Source organism: Buteo buteo, chromosome 16 (genome assembly GCF_964188355.1).
Source record: "Buteo buteo chromosome 16, bButBut1.hap1.1, whole genome shotgun sequence".
Classification (NCBI taxonomy): Eukaryota; Metazoa; Chordata; class Aves; order Accipitriformes; family Accipitridae; genus Buteo; species Buteo buteo.
In genome coordinates, this window is record NC_134186.1 from 13,456,769 (window position 1) to 13,470,118 (window position 13,350).

General features: G+C 48.4%; 1 protein-coding gene across 1 annotated transcript; it reads right to left on the bottom strand.

Annotated features, from left to right (window-relative positions):
• Positions 1–757: 757 nt before the first annotated feature.
• Positions 758–4,712, bottom strand: INS (insulin). The gene is made up of 3 exons (XM_075047053.1): positions 4,634–4,712; positions 3,875–4,078; positions 758–894 (listed from the first exon to the last, which is right to left on the bottom strand). The coding sequence occupies exons 1-3, from the start codon at positions 4,710–4,712 to the stop codon at positions 758–760; spliced, it is 420 nt and encodes a 139-aa protein (XP_074903154.1).
• Between the last annotated feature and the right edge of the window lie 8,638 nt (positions 4,713–13,350).

A 13,350-nucleotide genomic window follows, 5' to 3' on the forward strand; every position in this document is an offset into this window, starting at 1 on the left:
GATATTTGCAGCAACAGGAGCAGGGATGCTGCCCTGAAATGCCCAGCTGTTGGCCAATACACTTAAAACTCCTTTTGGATGAAAACTGCTTTCTGCACGTGACTTGTCAAATACTTGTGAATGACAAGGGTGTCCCACAGCAAGGACTCTGCCTGAGCCTCCCACAAGCAGAAGAGGGAACTGGACACACTTTCTAAATTGGTCATGGCGGTCATCCATGATTTTCTGGGTACAATTAATAGGTGACTTAATTCTTTGCTTAATCTGGACTGTTTCCATTACGCAGCTGAGGAAGTTCTGTGTCCCAGCTGCCTGCCTATATTTGGGCTGTGAACTGCAGGAAGTTGATCAGCATGACATTACCACAGATACTCCCCTGTAATGTTTCCCTAGAAAGAGAAATCTTGTTCAAGCCTCTCTGCCTTCTCCTCCTCGTCCCCTGGGCACCGGAGGTACTGGGTACTTTGCATACCCACTCTGTCACTGTGTAATCCTCCTCCCTCCCTCCCAGGCAGTTCATTTGGATGGCAGTGTGAAGTGATGCGTGGGTCCAGGACCTTTTGAAACTGCGTTACCAGAGCACGTACAATGACACCCTAAAGTAAACATCAGTGCCCCCTCCCTGAGACATGGACGCATGAACCGGCACAGTCATTCAAATAGATCCACAACATTTATTCAATTGCTTTGAAGGTGCAGTAGCATAAGTGCGTGTTTCTACCTGTGGCCCATGAGCTCCCTGCCACTGGCATCGCTGCTAGTTGCAGTAGTTTTCCAGTTGGTAGAGGGAACACGTGTTGTGGCAGCATTGCTCGACGATCCCTCGCTTCACTTTCTCAAACTCCTCCTGCTGGAAGGGCAGCTCTCCTACCTCACCGTGCAAGGGACCGCTCACTGCCAGGGAAGAAAAACATAAGCCATGGGGTATCACACAGCATCAGCCCTGGCTCTTGAGTCCTGTAGACACCCCCTTTGCAGATACCAGATTTTTAAGCCAGAGTTGGCTAGAAAATGGGGAGGAAGTTGCAAAGGTTTCCCCGGGTCGATGCTGCTTGTAGCACCTTCAGGCTGTGCGTTTCCTCTCCCAAAATAATCCTGTGGTGCTCAGAAGGAGCCAAGCTGAGTGGATATCAGCAGTGTGAGGGACAAAGGGATACAGGGGCTTTACTGAGGAAGGTGTGGAGAAGAAGAGAAACCCTGCACTGCTCACTTACTAGTGAGCAGCTAGTAAGAAAGATGACAAAATGGGCTGAAAGATGAGTTGCTTGGGACTGCAGCCTCCCTCTGGCAGTTACCCACTCTTCTGGCAGCCTGGGCAAACAACTGGGATGTCCATGGGATTGCAAGGACAGTCCAGTCCTGGGGCTGGATGCATTTCTCAGCTGGTCCTGAACAGCCTGCTCCTGTTGGCTGCCCGGATGTAGCCTCGAGCCGATAGCAAAAGCGTTCATGTGTGTCCATGTTCACAGCTGGGGATGAGTTTTTAGAAGGAATGATGAATTGGGTTATTTGGACACACACAAAACTCAACAGAATGTCTTGTTTGCTGGTGGGAACTTGAAAACTTGTGGACAGAACTGTTCAGGTTTTAGTTGCCAAATATAGAAAATGGCAAATAAAGCAGTGATTTTTCCTGTAGGAAGAAAAGAGCCCCTAACAACAAAAAGAAAATGCCTGGAAAGCAAGAATGAGATGTGGTTTCTAGGGCAATATGAAAGTACAGCACAAGATGCAAAATCCCCAAGCCCCCAAAGTGTGATGCAATGAACGAGGCACAAGAGTAACAAGAAATCATTATGCTAGTGTGCTAGGAGGAAAATTTAGGAAAGATTTAGTCCAGCATTAAGCAGAAGAGGAAATAGCTAGTCAATGTTTTGTGATTTACTTGTCTTCATCCTTCCAGCCAGCTGCGAGCAGACTGTAAACACAACCAGCTTGTGTGACAACAAGATGGTGACTCAGGCAAAAGTCCTGGGAAAAAGAGGTAGAAAGTCCTCAGATACTTTCAAACTGGTTGGCCCTGATGAAATTCTCCATACAGTATTTAGGGAATTTGGCTAACGAAACTTCCAACCCATTCATGGCGGTCTTCAGAAACAAATAATCAGAGAAGGGAGCAACTAACAGCCCAGCTGGCCATTCAAAACAAATCATGGCAAACCCTCTGCTATGACATTACCTTGCTTCACCTTCCAAAGACCTCTAAGACTATTTCACAAGATGGTTACATACACAGGAGAAGGAATCAAATACGAATGAAACCAGTGTGTGATGGGAAGAGAAATGGTAGGAGAGGTGTATTGTAGTCAGAGGAAATTAAGTAATGGTCCATCTTGAAATGGCTGGGATTTGGCAGGGGACTCTTCTGCATCTATTACAGTCTCCATTAGTAGCTTGGAAGACAGAAGAGAGAGTGTACTTGCTGGATTCATAGAGGAGCCAAAGCTGAGAAGAACTGCAGTTACCCATCTCCAGGAGAGACATCATCCTTGCATTACAGCTGGAGCTGGCCCCATCTAGATACAAATACTGTGTTGAAGGGCAGCTCTCTGGACTGCCTCATGCCACCTGCATTGCCATGCAGACACAAAGTGCTGGACCAGGGGCAGTGACCCAGCACTGCACTGCAGGGTGTGTGGGTAGGGCTGTCATCTCCTCCTGGCTCTTGCACTCATCAGTGGTCCAGGAGTCCTAAGAAGGGGAACCAAAGCAGCTCCACCAGCATTCCACCACCATGAAATAAGAGATGATATAAAGCTGTGGGGGCTGCAAGTCTCCTGAAGGGCAAGATTAGTACTAAAAATTATCTTTGAAACTACAGAAACACTGAAAAGAGGGGATGCTGTTCAGTAAGAAATGGGAAAGATGCTAAAGGTAGGCAGGAAGACTGCATTGCACATCTAGGACAAGGGTTTGGCTGGGGTAGTGGTCCTGCAAGGACTGCTGATCTACCCAAGGGAGGGCCAAGGCATCCAAGGGAGACAGTGATCACTATCAATCAAGCGTGGAGTGCTGCTTTGAAAAAGGCAAACCACCTGTGTAGACAGGAGCATGGTGTGAAAAACATGTAATATTTTTCTTCCAGATTGCTCACTCTACTTGCTGGCAAGGCCTCAGCTGGGGTCCTGTACACTTCTCCAGACATCACCAGTCAGTAAGGGTGTGAACCAAATGCAGAACAATTTGCATGGACAGACATCTAGAAAATATGACCTAAGAAGGTGGGGGGGTGGGGGAGTCTGGAGGGGATTTAGTTGAGAGCAGGTTAAAACTAGGCATTGGAACAGTCTTCAAATATTTTGAAAAGCAGCCATAGAGAAGAAAGGAGTAGACTCTTCCCCATGTTCACTATGGATAAGACAAAAAATAATTTACAGCAAAGGATGTTCAGGTTAGATATTGGGAAGAAACACTCAAGAAGAAGGTCAGTTAAGCATAGGAACAGGCAATTTCAGAAGGCAGAAGAAGATTTCTGACTGGAGGATTTTATGGACATACTAGACAAGCATGGGTCAGGAATAGGATGGGGACAACTGATCCTGTCTTGGGGGCAGAGGGAGGCTTCCTGGGTTCTTTCCACCTCTTTTTTCTATGACCCCTCCCAGGCCAGTGTAATGGCCACACAAAGAAATAGACAAGTTTGAGCTTTCAGGCACAATTCCTTTTGCCTCATAAATCCTCTTTCCCTGCATGCCCTCCCATCTGCCTTTTTAACCTGAAGACCTTTTCATTGGCAATGTGATGTTGTTGGTATGTTAAAGGTATTCCCGGCATTCCCCATCAAGGACATTCTTGGTGTCACTGTCAAAGATAGCCAGTTTTTACATTTTGCATCGCATAGCATACAACTGCATTCACGGTGAGCCTGACTTACCTAGAGGCTGCTCAATGTCCCGTCGGGCTTTGGGGGAGTAGAAGAAACCCCGCTCTCCGCACACCAGGTAGAGAGCCTCCACCAAGTGGGAGCCGCAGAGGTGCTGGTTGGCAGCCGCGTGGCTGGTCCTGGGGACGGAAAGAGCGAGAAGGGCCAGGAGAGGCAGCGATCGGATCCAGAGAGCCATGGTGAGCAGGGTGAGGCCTAGGGTTAAGAGGCAGAGGAGACACGGGGAGGTGTAGGAGGGAGAAATAAGTTGTCATCAAGCATCCTATGTCCTTCAGCTCCTTTGGCATGAAAATGAGACCAAAGTAGCAGACGGACCTTCTAAAGATGCCCTAGCTTGAGAGGGAAGGAGAGCTTTCTGCATCAGGCTTTACAAGTCTTTACAGTAAATGACTAATGATTATAACCAGAAGTCCATCTCCATCCACATGCTCACATCAGTCCTGGCCTCCCTGCTGTCTTCCCCCAAAAGGCCAAACGAGACTGGAAGAGCCATCCCACCAAGACCTGTAGCATACATGCCCAGGAGACCTGAGATAAGCAGACATCTTCAGAGGAAAAACCCTCACTGCTAAGTCAGAAGGGGCTGTTATTTATGATGATGGCCAAAACCCAGTACAACATGCTCAAAGACCTGAGGAAACCTCATCTTCTTGGACTAGTGAGCCAGCACTTGTCACCACCAGCTATGTCAACTTAAGAAAACAGCTCTGCAAAACAGGAAGAAGCTAAAAGAGCAGCAATCAGACTTACCCAAAGAAGGGGCAGCAAGAGATGGAGAGAAGTTTGCTCTGAGAGATGAAGACTGGTTGGCTGGTAGTAATATCCCCATTCTCTCTTTCCCATATTTATATGCTTTACTTTAGCCCAAGTGACAGAAGAGCTTACACAAGCTCCACCTCCTTGATGACGCTCTAGCCAAAATTTTTGCTGCTTGTGCACATTAATTTCCCTCTATGCAGCATCCACAGGTCTTTATGCAAGTTAAGAGAGAAGCAACAGTTTGCAGTTTCCATCTCATTTCATCCGACCTGTTTTTGCTTCCCTGAAGCTCTGTCCTGAGCCATCAGTGACCCTTTTAGCAGGAGATAATGGCGCTATTACAGCTGCAATGATTACTAATGACACTAATGCTGGCAATAGGCACTGCTGGCATTGAGGCGGCTCAACAGCTGTTTCTAAAATGTAAAATTAAAGGCAAACATGTTAATCTGTTTGATTAATATCACCTTGGAAAGTATGCAGCGATGGGACCAAGTTGTCAGTGAGACCACGCTACTGTCAGGTGTTAGAGGAAGGAAAACACATTATTGCGCTGAGGCTATCTGCAGCCTCACTTACTGGCCATGCGGCGCACAGCGAGAGACACGTGTCCACAGCTTGGGCTGGGGGAGAAATGCCATCTGCATTTTGCAGGAGACCTTGGGTGGTTGTTTTAGCTCAGCACAAGGCCAGAGTTAGAGCATTTGAAATTTTGTATGTGAAAAAATAAGCTTTTCCCCCTTTGCCCACTGAAAGGCAGGTCCCCTCCTTCATCTGCCAGGTGCCCCTTCAAATTCCTGTTTGGGATTAACCAGAGTAGAGACTCGGTCTCTGCCATTTGCAGGTGAGAGCTCTGAGCACCTCAGCTCTTCCCTCTGGGGCTCTGCCCAAAATGGTGTCTTCAACACCAAGAAAAATTTCTGGTAAATCCCAGTGAAAACCAAGAGATAGCTGGTTATCTCCATTCTGGCTGGTAAGTTTGCTTTTAACACGAGATGATGGGTTTCATGGTTTTCGTGGGTCTGATTTTGGCAACAGACCTAGCTCGCTCGCTCTTTCACAACATTATCCCATTTTTTGGATACCTCTGTGCTCGACTTTTCTGCCACCAATAGCATGTTTGTACCTTTTTCTGCTTAAAGTATAATTCTTTTTTTTCTGCCTGAAAAGGCCCATTTAAAATACTGAGGATGAGATGATCTTCGAACTTCCCATTGCTCTAAATTTTGAGACTACAAGTGCTCAGCACCACTGAAAAGGAGACATTTTCATCTGTTTGAACTCTGCTGCTTGTTTAACTTAGAATAAGCCTTATTCTCCATACACAGTATAAATCAGAAGGAAGTTCACTGAAATCTGCAGAATGCCCGGAGGCCTGAACCAAACCCTTGATTTCTTGAGTAGCCAAAGCAATTCCATCCATCAGCATCTAGAAGGTAGGAAGTCCCATATGCCCCTGTCATGGCTTTAAGTGTGAAGTATCATATGTTTGCTAAATGACTATGATTGCAAAAAGGCTGGTGAGAAATGCTAAATCTCTGATGAGCGTACAGGGAGGGGACTCATTTGCTCAAACGGATGCGAGACAGGGTTATCAGTTACATCCCCTGCCATGTAGGTCTTTTGGCCTCCTGTTAATAAATCCAAGTTGTGATGTTCAACTACAGTTAATAGCATTTCTGCAGAACGTGTAACACTATCTCCGTCTCCTCTCCCCTCAGAAAAGATATTGGATGTACTTGAATGACCTAGTGGTATACCCATGAAGAAGGTCTCAGGTTTCAGCAAGATATGAGTACAGGGAATTCACTTACTCAGACCTTCTTTCTACCAGGAGAAGATGGGGAATTAGCAGCTACACAGGATAAAACCTGGCATTTTACCCCATTTGAAGTAGGTTGTTGAAGCCAGGAGCAGAAACCTTGTGCCACTCATGCTTCCTCCAGAGCAGGGAGGCCCCGACTCGGCATCTCACACGAAGGGGACAACTTGCAGAATTACCCTACAAATCCCCTTAGCAGTTGTTTTCCTGCAGTCACCACACTGCATGAGGTCTGATGGATCTCAGTCCAGTGGTCACCTTGGAAAGGTTCCGGAGCAGGGTGTTCCCCGGGTTAATCACACACTGAGATTTGCCATTTAGGGTTTTCCTTCGTGCACTTTTGAACATTACCTGTGCTCACCTGAATTCATGTTTTATTGACAGTGGGACTTTGTAAGGAGGCTCCTCTGTCCACTTTCTTCTACCTTCTAGGTAGCTTCCCTGCTGGGCTTCCCCCTTCCCCAAGGCTTACCCCACTGATGTAGCAAAAAAAGCTATTTTATTTTGCGTTGGAAGTGCCACACTATTAGTCTGTTGCTTCACTTACTTACTCTTGGCTAACCAAATCCTGGAGGTATCTTCGAAAAGCTTGTGGCATTTCCACAGCATGCCCCAGCAGGGGAAGGGTTGACTGTACCCGAGCATTCAGGAATCCCTCTTGGCTCGCTGTAGTTTGGGTGCAGAAATAAGCCAGAAGATTTATTGGAAGGAAAAAAGATATCACGCTGGCTCAAAGTTCAGCATGGGCCAATTTTTTTTGCAAAAGTTTCCTACTATGATTTTTTTTTTCCCCTTCCAAAATACGATCACTTTGATTATTTATTGGAAATCATATTTTCTTACCATAAATGGTCGTTTGGACTAAAAAAAATGCTAGCAGTGATATAAATGGATATAAAATGGATAAAAACTGTGGAAAGTTTTGTCTTAGAGGGAAAACGCCCATGTCAGCAGCAAACTGAGAGAAGGGGCCAAAAAGGGAGCCCATTTCTCAATGGAAAAAGTTTGTCTAAAGAAAAATCTCAGCTCACTCCTTCCAGGTTGGGCTTCCCCATGATTTTCATGTGATTAGGCAGCGACGGGCCAAACGCTCGTCCGTTGTTTCAGCTACGCGTGCCTCCTGTGACCCCCCCAGATCCTCAGCTCCACATTGGGCTCACTTGGCCAAAGGGTGGGAGCAGCTGGGTGGGAGTGGGCTGCTCCTGGCTCCTGCCCTTCGTGCTAAACCACCTTTAGACGTGACTTGAAGCCACCTCCCTCACTCACATCCCCCCGACCCCAAGCAGTTGCATCAGTGGGAACGAGGTTTAGGCAATCCCTGGTGTCATGTAATCAAGTTTTACAGTCCGTTGCCAGCACAATAAAATCTTTACTACTGTAGATGTCTAGCATTTTCGAACCCTGTCCTGAAAAAATAACAAGCCCGCTATGGGGGAACTAGTTAACAATTACAAGTTTGTGCAAGTTTTACTGACAGCAAAGGTCAGGTCTGGAGGCGAGTGGGTTCTCAGAGAGCACCAGGGGACCCTGAAACGCCACCTGCATCCCCGCCGCTGCTTTCATGCTCAGCAGCCACCGTCGGGGCTGCTCTGCCCGTCCCTGGGTGTGTGTTGCCCCAAAAGTGGAGCTGAGAGCAACGCAGCAGTGACAGCCTGCCTCCTTTTCCCTGGAGGGCAAATTCAGTGGCTTGTGAAACAAATAGCCCCAGAGGAGGAACCTCCTGCCAATGCACCCCTGTGCTGCACCAGCAGCCTGCTGAAACATGGCCCTGAGGCACCCAGAGGGGTCTGCACCCCCAAGAGCAGCTTTTGGTGGTGGCCAGCCCCTGGGAGGTGCTCCACTATGGCCACTGGTAGCTGGGGATGTGTAGTTGGGGCAATGCGTTCAAGTACACGGGCCGTTGGAGCTACAGAGGTGTAGCTTTTCACTCGGTACAGGGAAACGGGGTCCCCCCGGGTCCCCGTGGTTGCCCCCTCCAGGCTTTGCTCCACTCCCCATGCAGGGTGCAGCAGCAGCCGGTGGCATGGTGCAGAGCAGGGAAGCTGGCATCCGTGGTGCTCCTTGTCTCCATGTGGTTTCCAGCAGCTGTGATCCTGTTGAGTGTCCAAGCTCCTGTGGAGCAGCAGCGTGTGACTGTCCCGCCAGCGGCAGTGGCGCGAGTCGAAGGGTGGGGAGGTGGACCTGGCACTGAGGAGGGTCCTTAATCACAGGAATGCTTGCAACCAAATCCTGAGATGCCTGCAGAGATACGTGGCAGGTGGGGCAGCCGCCATGGGCTTGGGGCTGGGGGGAGAGGAGGCTGCTATAGAAGGGTGAGGCTCTGCGGCTTATCTGCAGCCACACAATGAGAGATGCCCTTGCTTCAAAAGGGGCATTGTGCAAGCAGAGACGGGGGCCACTCACTGGGATACAAGTAATCTCAGCTGCTTCTATAAACTACTCCAGGCAGCAGCCTGGGTGCAGGGCATGTGAGCCATCCCCATCACCCCGCCAGCCACCAGGCTCAAGGGAGACGCTCCTGCCAGACTGCGGATTTCACAATGTTCCAGGCTCTTCCAGGCCAGGGACATTATCTTGCTGCTTAGAGCACAAAGGGTTGATTCATAAAATGGAGGGTGTGACCCAAAGCCCAGTGTAACCCAAAGCCTGGTGTAACCAACCAGGTCTGGCCAACCAGTTTCTGTCACCTTTGGGTTAGCTGCTAACAGCAGAGGGTTGTGAGTACATCCGCACCTCTGGAGATGCAGCTTACTGGTAGAAGATGATCCAGGGAGCAACTCAGGAGAGCCAGTAGCTTTCATGAGAGGACAAGGGAGTTTCCCAAGCGTGCTGTGGCTCTGAGAACAGCCTCCCGCAACCCAAACCCTCTGGCCGTCTCTCCTGAGTACATTACACCTCTCAGCAGGGAAATGCTGGCCTTTGGCCAGCCCAGCTCACTGGGGACCATGGAACCAGCAAATTGGTTTGCCTGCACCTTGCTCAAGTCCCCCCTGGTCTCTGCAGGCTCAAACCTCTACACAAGTACAACTACCCAAGCAAAATAGACCAAATTTAATGATCTCTAGGGTAAAGCTCCCAAAATCTTTCCCATCCACCTTGGGAAGAGCATATGTGAGGTTATAAATATAGATGGAAAAAACAAGTGTCCTCCTTTTAACCCCATTAAAATATTACTGGCCACATATTTTTTGAGAAAGTAGAGGAGAAAATAGCACCTAAAAGCTGCTAATAGTTCCTAGACACAGCTATTAGCAGATGCAGCAGAACAAATTAGTGTGTTTAACAATGAGGAGAAGATGAAATCTGTGGCTATTAATGGCCCAAAAGTAATCCTTGGCCTAGATAGAGAAACATTAGAAGAGGTGATGAAACCATACTAGAGGACAAGTAGTGAACAACAAAAGCAACAAATAACTTCCACAGAGTGGAGACACGCTGGAAAAGTAGCCTGAATCAGCACCAATCCAAAAATACACATTTTCAGCACTGATACCACTTCTGTCCTTCTTCATGTTGTGGAAATCCATGAGAACAACCAAAGAGGATCTTGACCTGGTCCTCAGGAAGCAACCATGAGAGGGGCCATTGAGTCCATCAGGGAGTTTTCTCCAGTGTCCACAACTGTAGGGACTGAAGCTTTAGGGTGCCACCACCATGGCTTCCACAGCCAGTGGCATCACAGGCACCACTTGGAAAGCAAAGGCATGGAGGACCTGGAGAAGTCTTTGGTGAAATAGAGAAGAAGATGACCTGGTCCTTGGCCACTGTGCTGGAAAGCATGGGCAGGCCACCAGAGAGCAGCAGACATAGCAGAAATCAATGGGTGCTCTAGCCAGTTGAGGCAGTGAGGGGGTAAGGAGTGAAATGCCAAAAAAATGAAGGAATGGTTTTTGCTGGCTCAGGCTGGATTTGTCCCCTGCTGTAAAGTGGTCTCACAGATTGAAAATAAATGATCATGTAACATACTTCTGTGTTGTCTGCCACTGCTCATCTCTGCAGCTGTGGGTGCACTGTTGACATGTGTCACAGTGTCTCTGATGATAAAATTGGGGACTGCAAGTGATACTGTAAGGGGACATTGAGGAACAACGTACTCATTCTCGCACTACACTTTCTGCTGAGTTTAAATATGAAGATTTGAGACCCTGTTTTCTAGAATAAACTTTACTTTAAAAGCCACTGCTTTGCTATTAGGGTGCTCTTGGAGATTTTGGCTAATGCTGCCCTGATGCTGCTGCCCTGAGGCCCCATTTTTCTCCAGGAGATGTGGCTTGCTATCTGGAGGTACTGGAGGTACCGCTCGCGCCTTCGCCTTCGCAGGGTGCTCCAAGCTTTAGCACTTCAGATGCCTCCAGCTGGGTTGGGACCCGAGACAGGAGCTGTGATTTCTTCCACCTTCCCCCTCACTCCCACAGCATCACCCACGTGGGAATTGGTGTTTCGCCAGCCAGCACAGCTCTGCACCAAAGGACCTTTGCTAACACAGCATCCGGCAGTGAATAAAACCCAACCCACCATTGCTCTTGTCAGCAGTGGCTGCTCCCAGGCATCCATCTCCCTGGCATTATCGCCAGCACCGCTGGTTATTCCTCGCTCCCGGGATGCTCTGCCAGGACCGGGAGGTGCCGAGGACTTGCAGAAGGGCTGACCCCCTCCCTGCTCACAGTCGGCCGGACCCCGCTGTAGAGTGCTCTGATCTTCCCTGCCAGGGCATGGGGACTCCCTGGTCCGATATCATTAATTATCACCGGGTAAGTGGATTGTTTTGAACACTGGATGCACACCGGTAACTGGTCCGTAGGCTTGCCTATGGGTTCCTAGACAAGGAGGTGTAAATCCTACTGATAAGGCTTGTTAATGTTAGGGGGCTGGGGAGGGAGAGATGAGGGGGTGTTTGGAGCCAGGCACAGGGATCTCCAGGGGCCAGGAGGGGTGAGCCTGCCACTGCAGCCCCCTCCTCCTGCCGGGGAGCCCCAGGCTGGGGGGAGGCACTGGGGTGCTGCGGGCAGCCGGGGTCAGGCTGATTTACAGCAGCGGAGGAACCGGGGCTGTTAATTCAAAGTTGCCGCTTATCGGTGTTTAGAAAGCAAGCTCCGATCTGTTGGTTAGCAATTTGGCCTTTGCTGTAAATAGAGGGGCCCCGTGCTTTGCTCTGACATTTTTGTCCTTATTATCTTGTTTCAGCCTCTGAAGGAGGTGGGAGAGTTATTTAAGGCTGACCTTAGTGGAAGGAAAATGAACAACTCCCTTACCCCACCCTGTTTTTCTCTCTGCCGTCCTGGGTAACAACTGTTGCATTGAACTGTCTGTGCGAGATACTTAATCCTCCACCAACCCTGCAAATATTTTGTAGATCAATTCACCCTGCTGTGCCCAGAGAAAATAATCGCAAAGAGACCACGTAGAACTAATGAAGGGAGTGGAAAAATGGATTTTGCATCGTTATCCCTCCAGGAAAATCAGTGAAGATGGGCCTTGACCCCATCAGGCGCTGGAGCTCACCACTGAGCCTGTCCGGTCTTGCATCACTGCGGTTCAGGTCTAATTCAAACCTGTGTTTCACATGAGTTTCAAAACCAGTTGCTCCATCCCAAGCTAAACCTCTGAACATCACTTACAGAAACACGTGGTAGTGGCTGGTTGGAGGTGGAGGGAGTATTTTGGATTTGGGGAAATATAGATCGCGACGCAAACCCTCTATGGTTCTGGAGGAGAGGATTTGGGGGACGTGCAGGGAGTCTGGGTGGGGTGGGTACATGGGTTTGGGGGGCTTGCAGTACAGAAGTCAGTATGTGCATGTGCTCCAGCTGCTCCTGGGTGATATACACTGTGTACAAGGTGGTCGAAGCAAATTCATTAACAGAGACATGAAGAAATCCTCCTTCATTTGAAGCACAGCACCTGCAAGTGTGAAAAATGTCCAATCTCCAACTACTTGTTTTATTGACCTGCCACCACCAACCCTACCAGCTGCACAAGAGTGCTGTAAGGCTATGGTAGCACATCTGGGGTGCAGTCACATAGGTTTTTAAACCCCTTACCTAATCTTTGCAAACCTCTCTATTCAGTTAAAAAAACAAAAAGCACACCCCCCCCCCAAAAAAAAATCTCCTGATCAGTTTTCAAGACATTTCAGATACTTTCTACTTTCAGCGGTGCCAGAAAAATGTCAAAGGATCGTCTTTCCCCTAGAAAACCTAGTGTTTTCCCAATCATTGTAATGAACAAGTGTAGAAAAACTGAAAACAAATTCTTTGCAGTGGAAAGTGCAGTACCTTTTCTGGTCCCTGGGGAAAAAAACAAGTCTGATTTGAGCTGGATTAGCAGTACGAATGACAGCTCAGGTCAGCTGCAGCCTTATCCAAATCAATTCCCATCTCCAGGGGGGCAGTGCATGTGTGCGCGCATACCTGCGGCTATAGGATTTGTAAATAATTGAGTTCTTCTGATCCGTACCATCACAGCACAAGAAGAAAGATTTGGTCCTGAGGGGGCTGACAGAGGTTCAAGCCCCAGATCTGCCACTTAGACGCTTCTTCCCAAAGCTGTTTAGGCATGTAATTACTTTTCAGGCTCTGCGCCTGGTCTGAGTCTCTCTGATTCTCTGCCTTCTTTTATCTGTCAGCCTTTTACAGGGACAAGAGTACTTCTCTACCTCCCAAGCGTGTAATGAAGATGAATTCATTACAGCTGTAACACTTTAACGAGCGCTATGAAGATACAGGGTATCCTTACAAGTCCTAAATTAGGAAACTCCCTCTCAGACACTGCTGGGGAGCCTGGATGCATAGTCCAGACCTGTGCTGGCAACACATTAATCCACCTCCGTCCGTGATTCTGGAAGGCATTTAACCAGAGAAAGAGTCTGGCTTTCATGTAAAAGCCA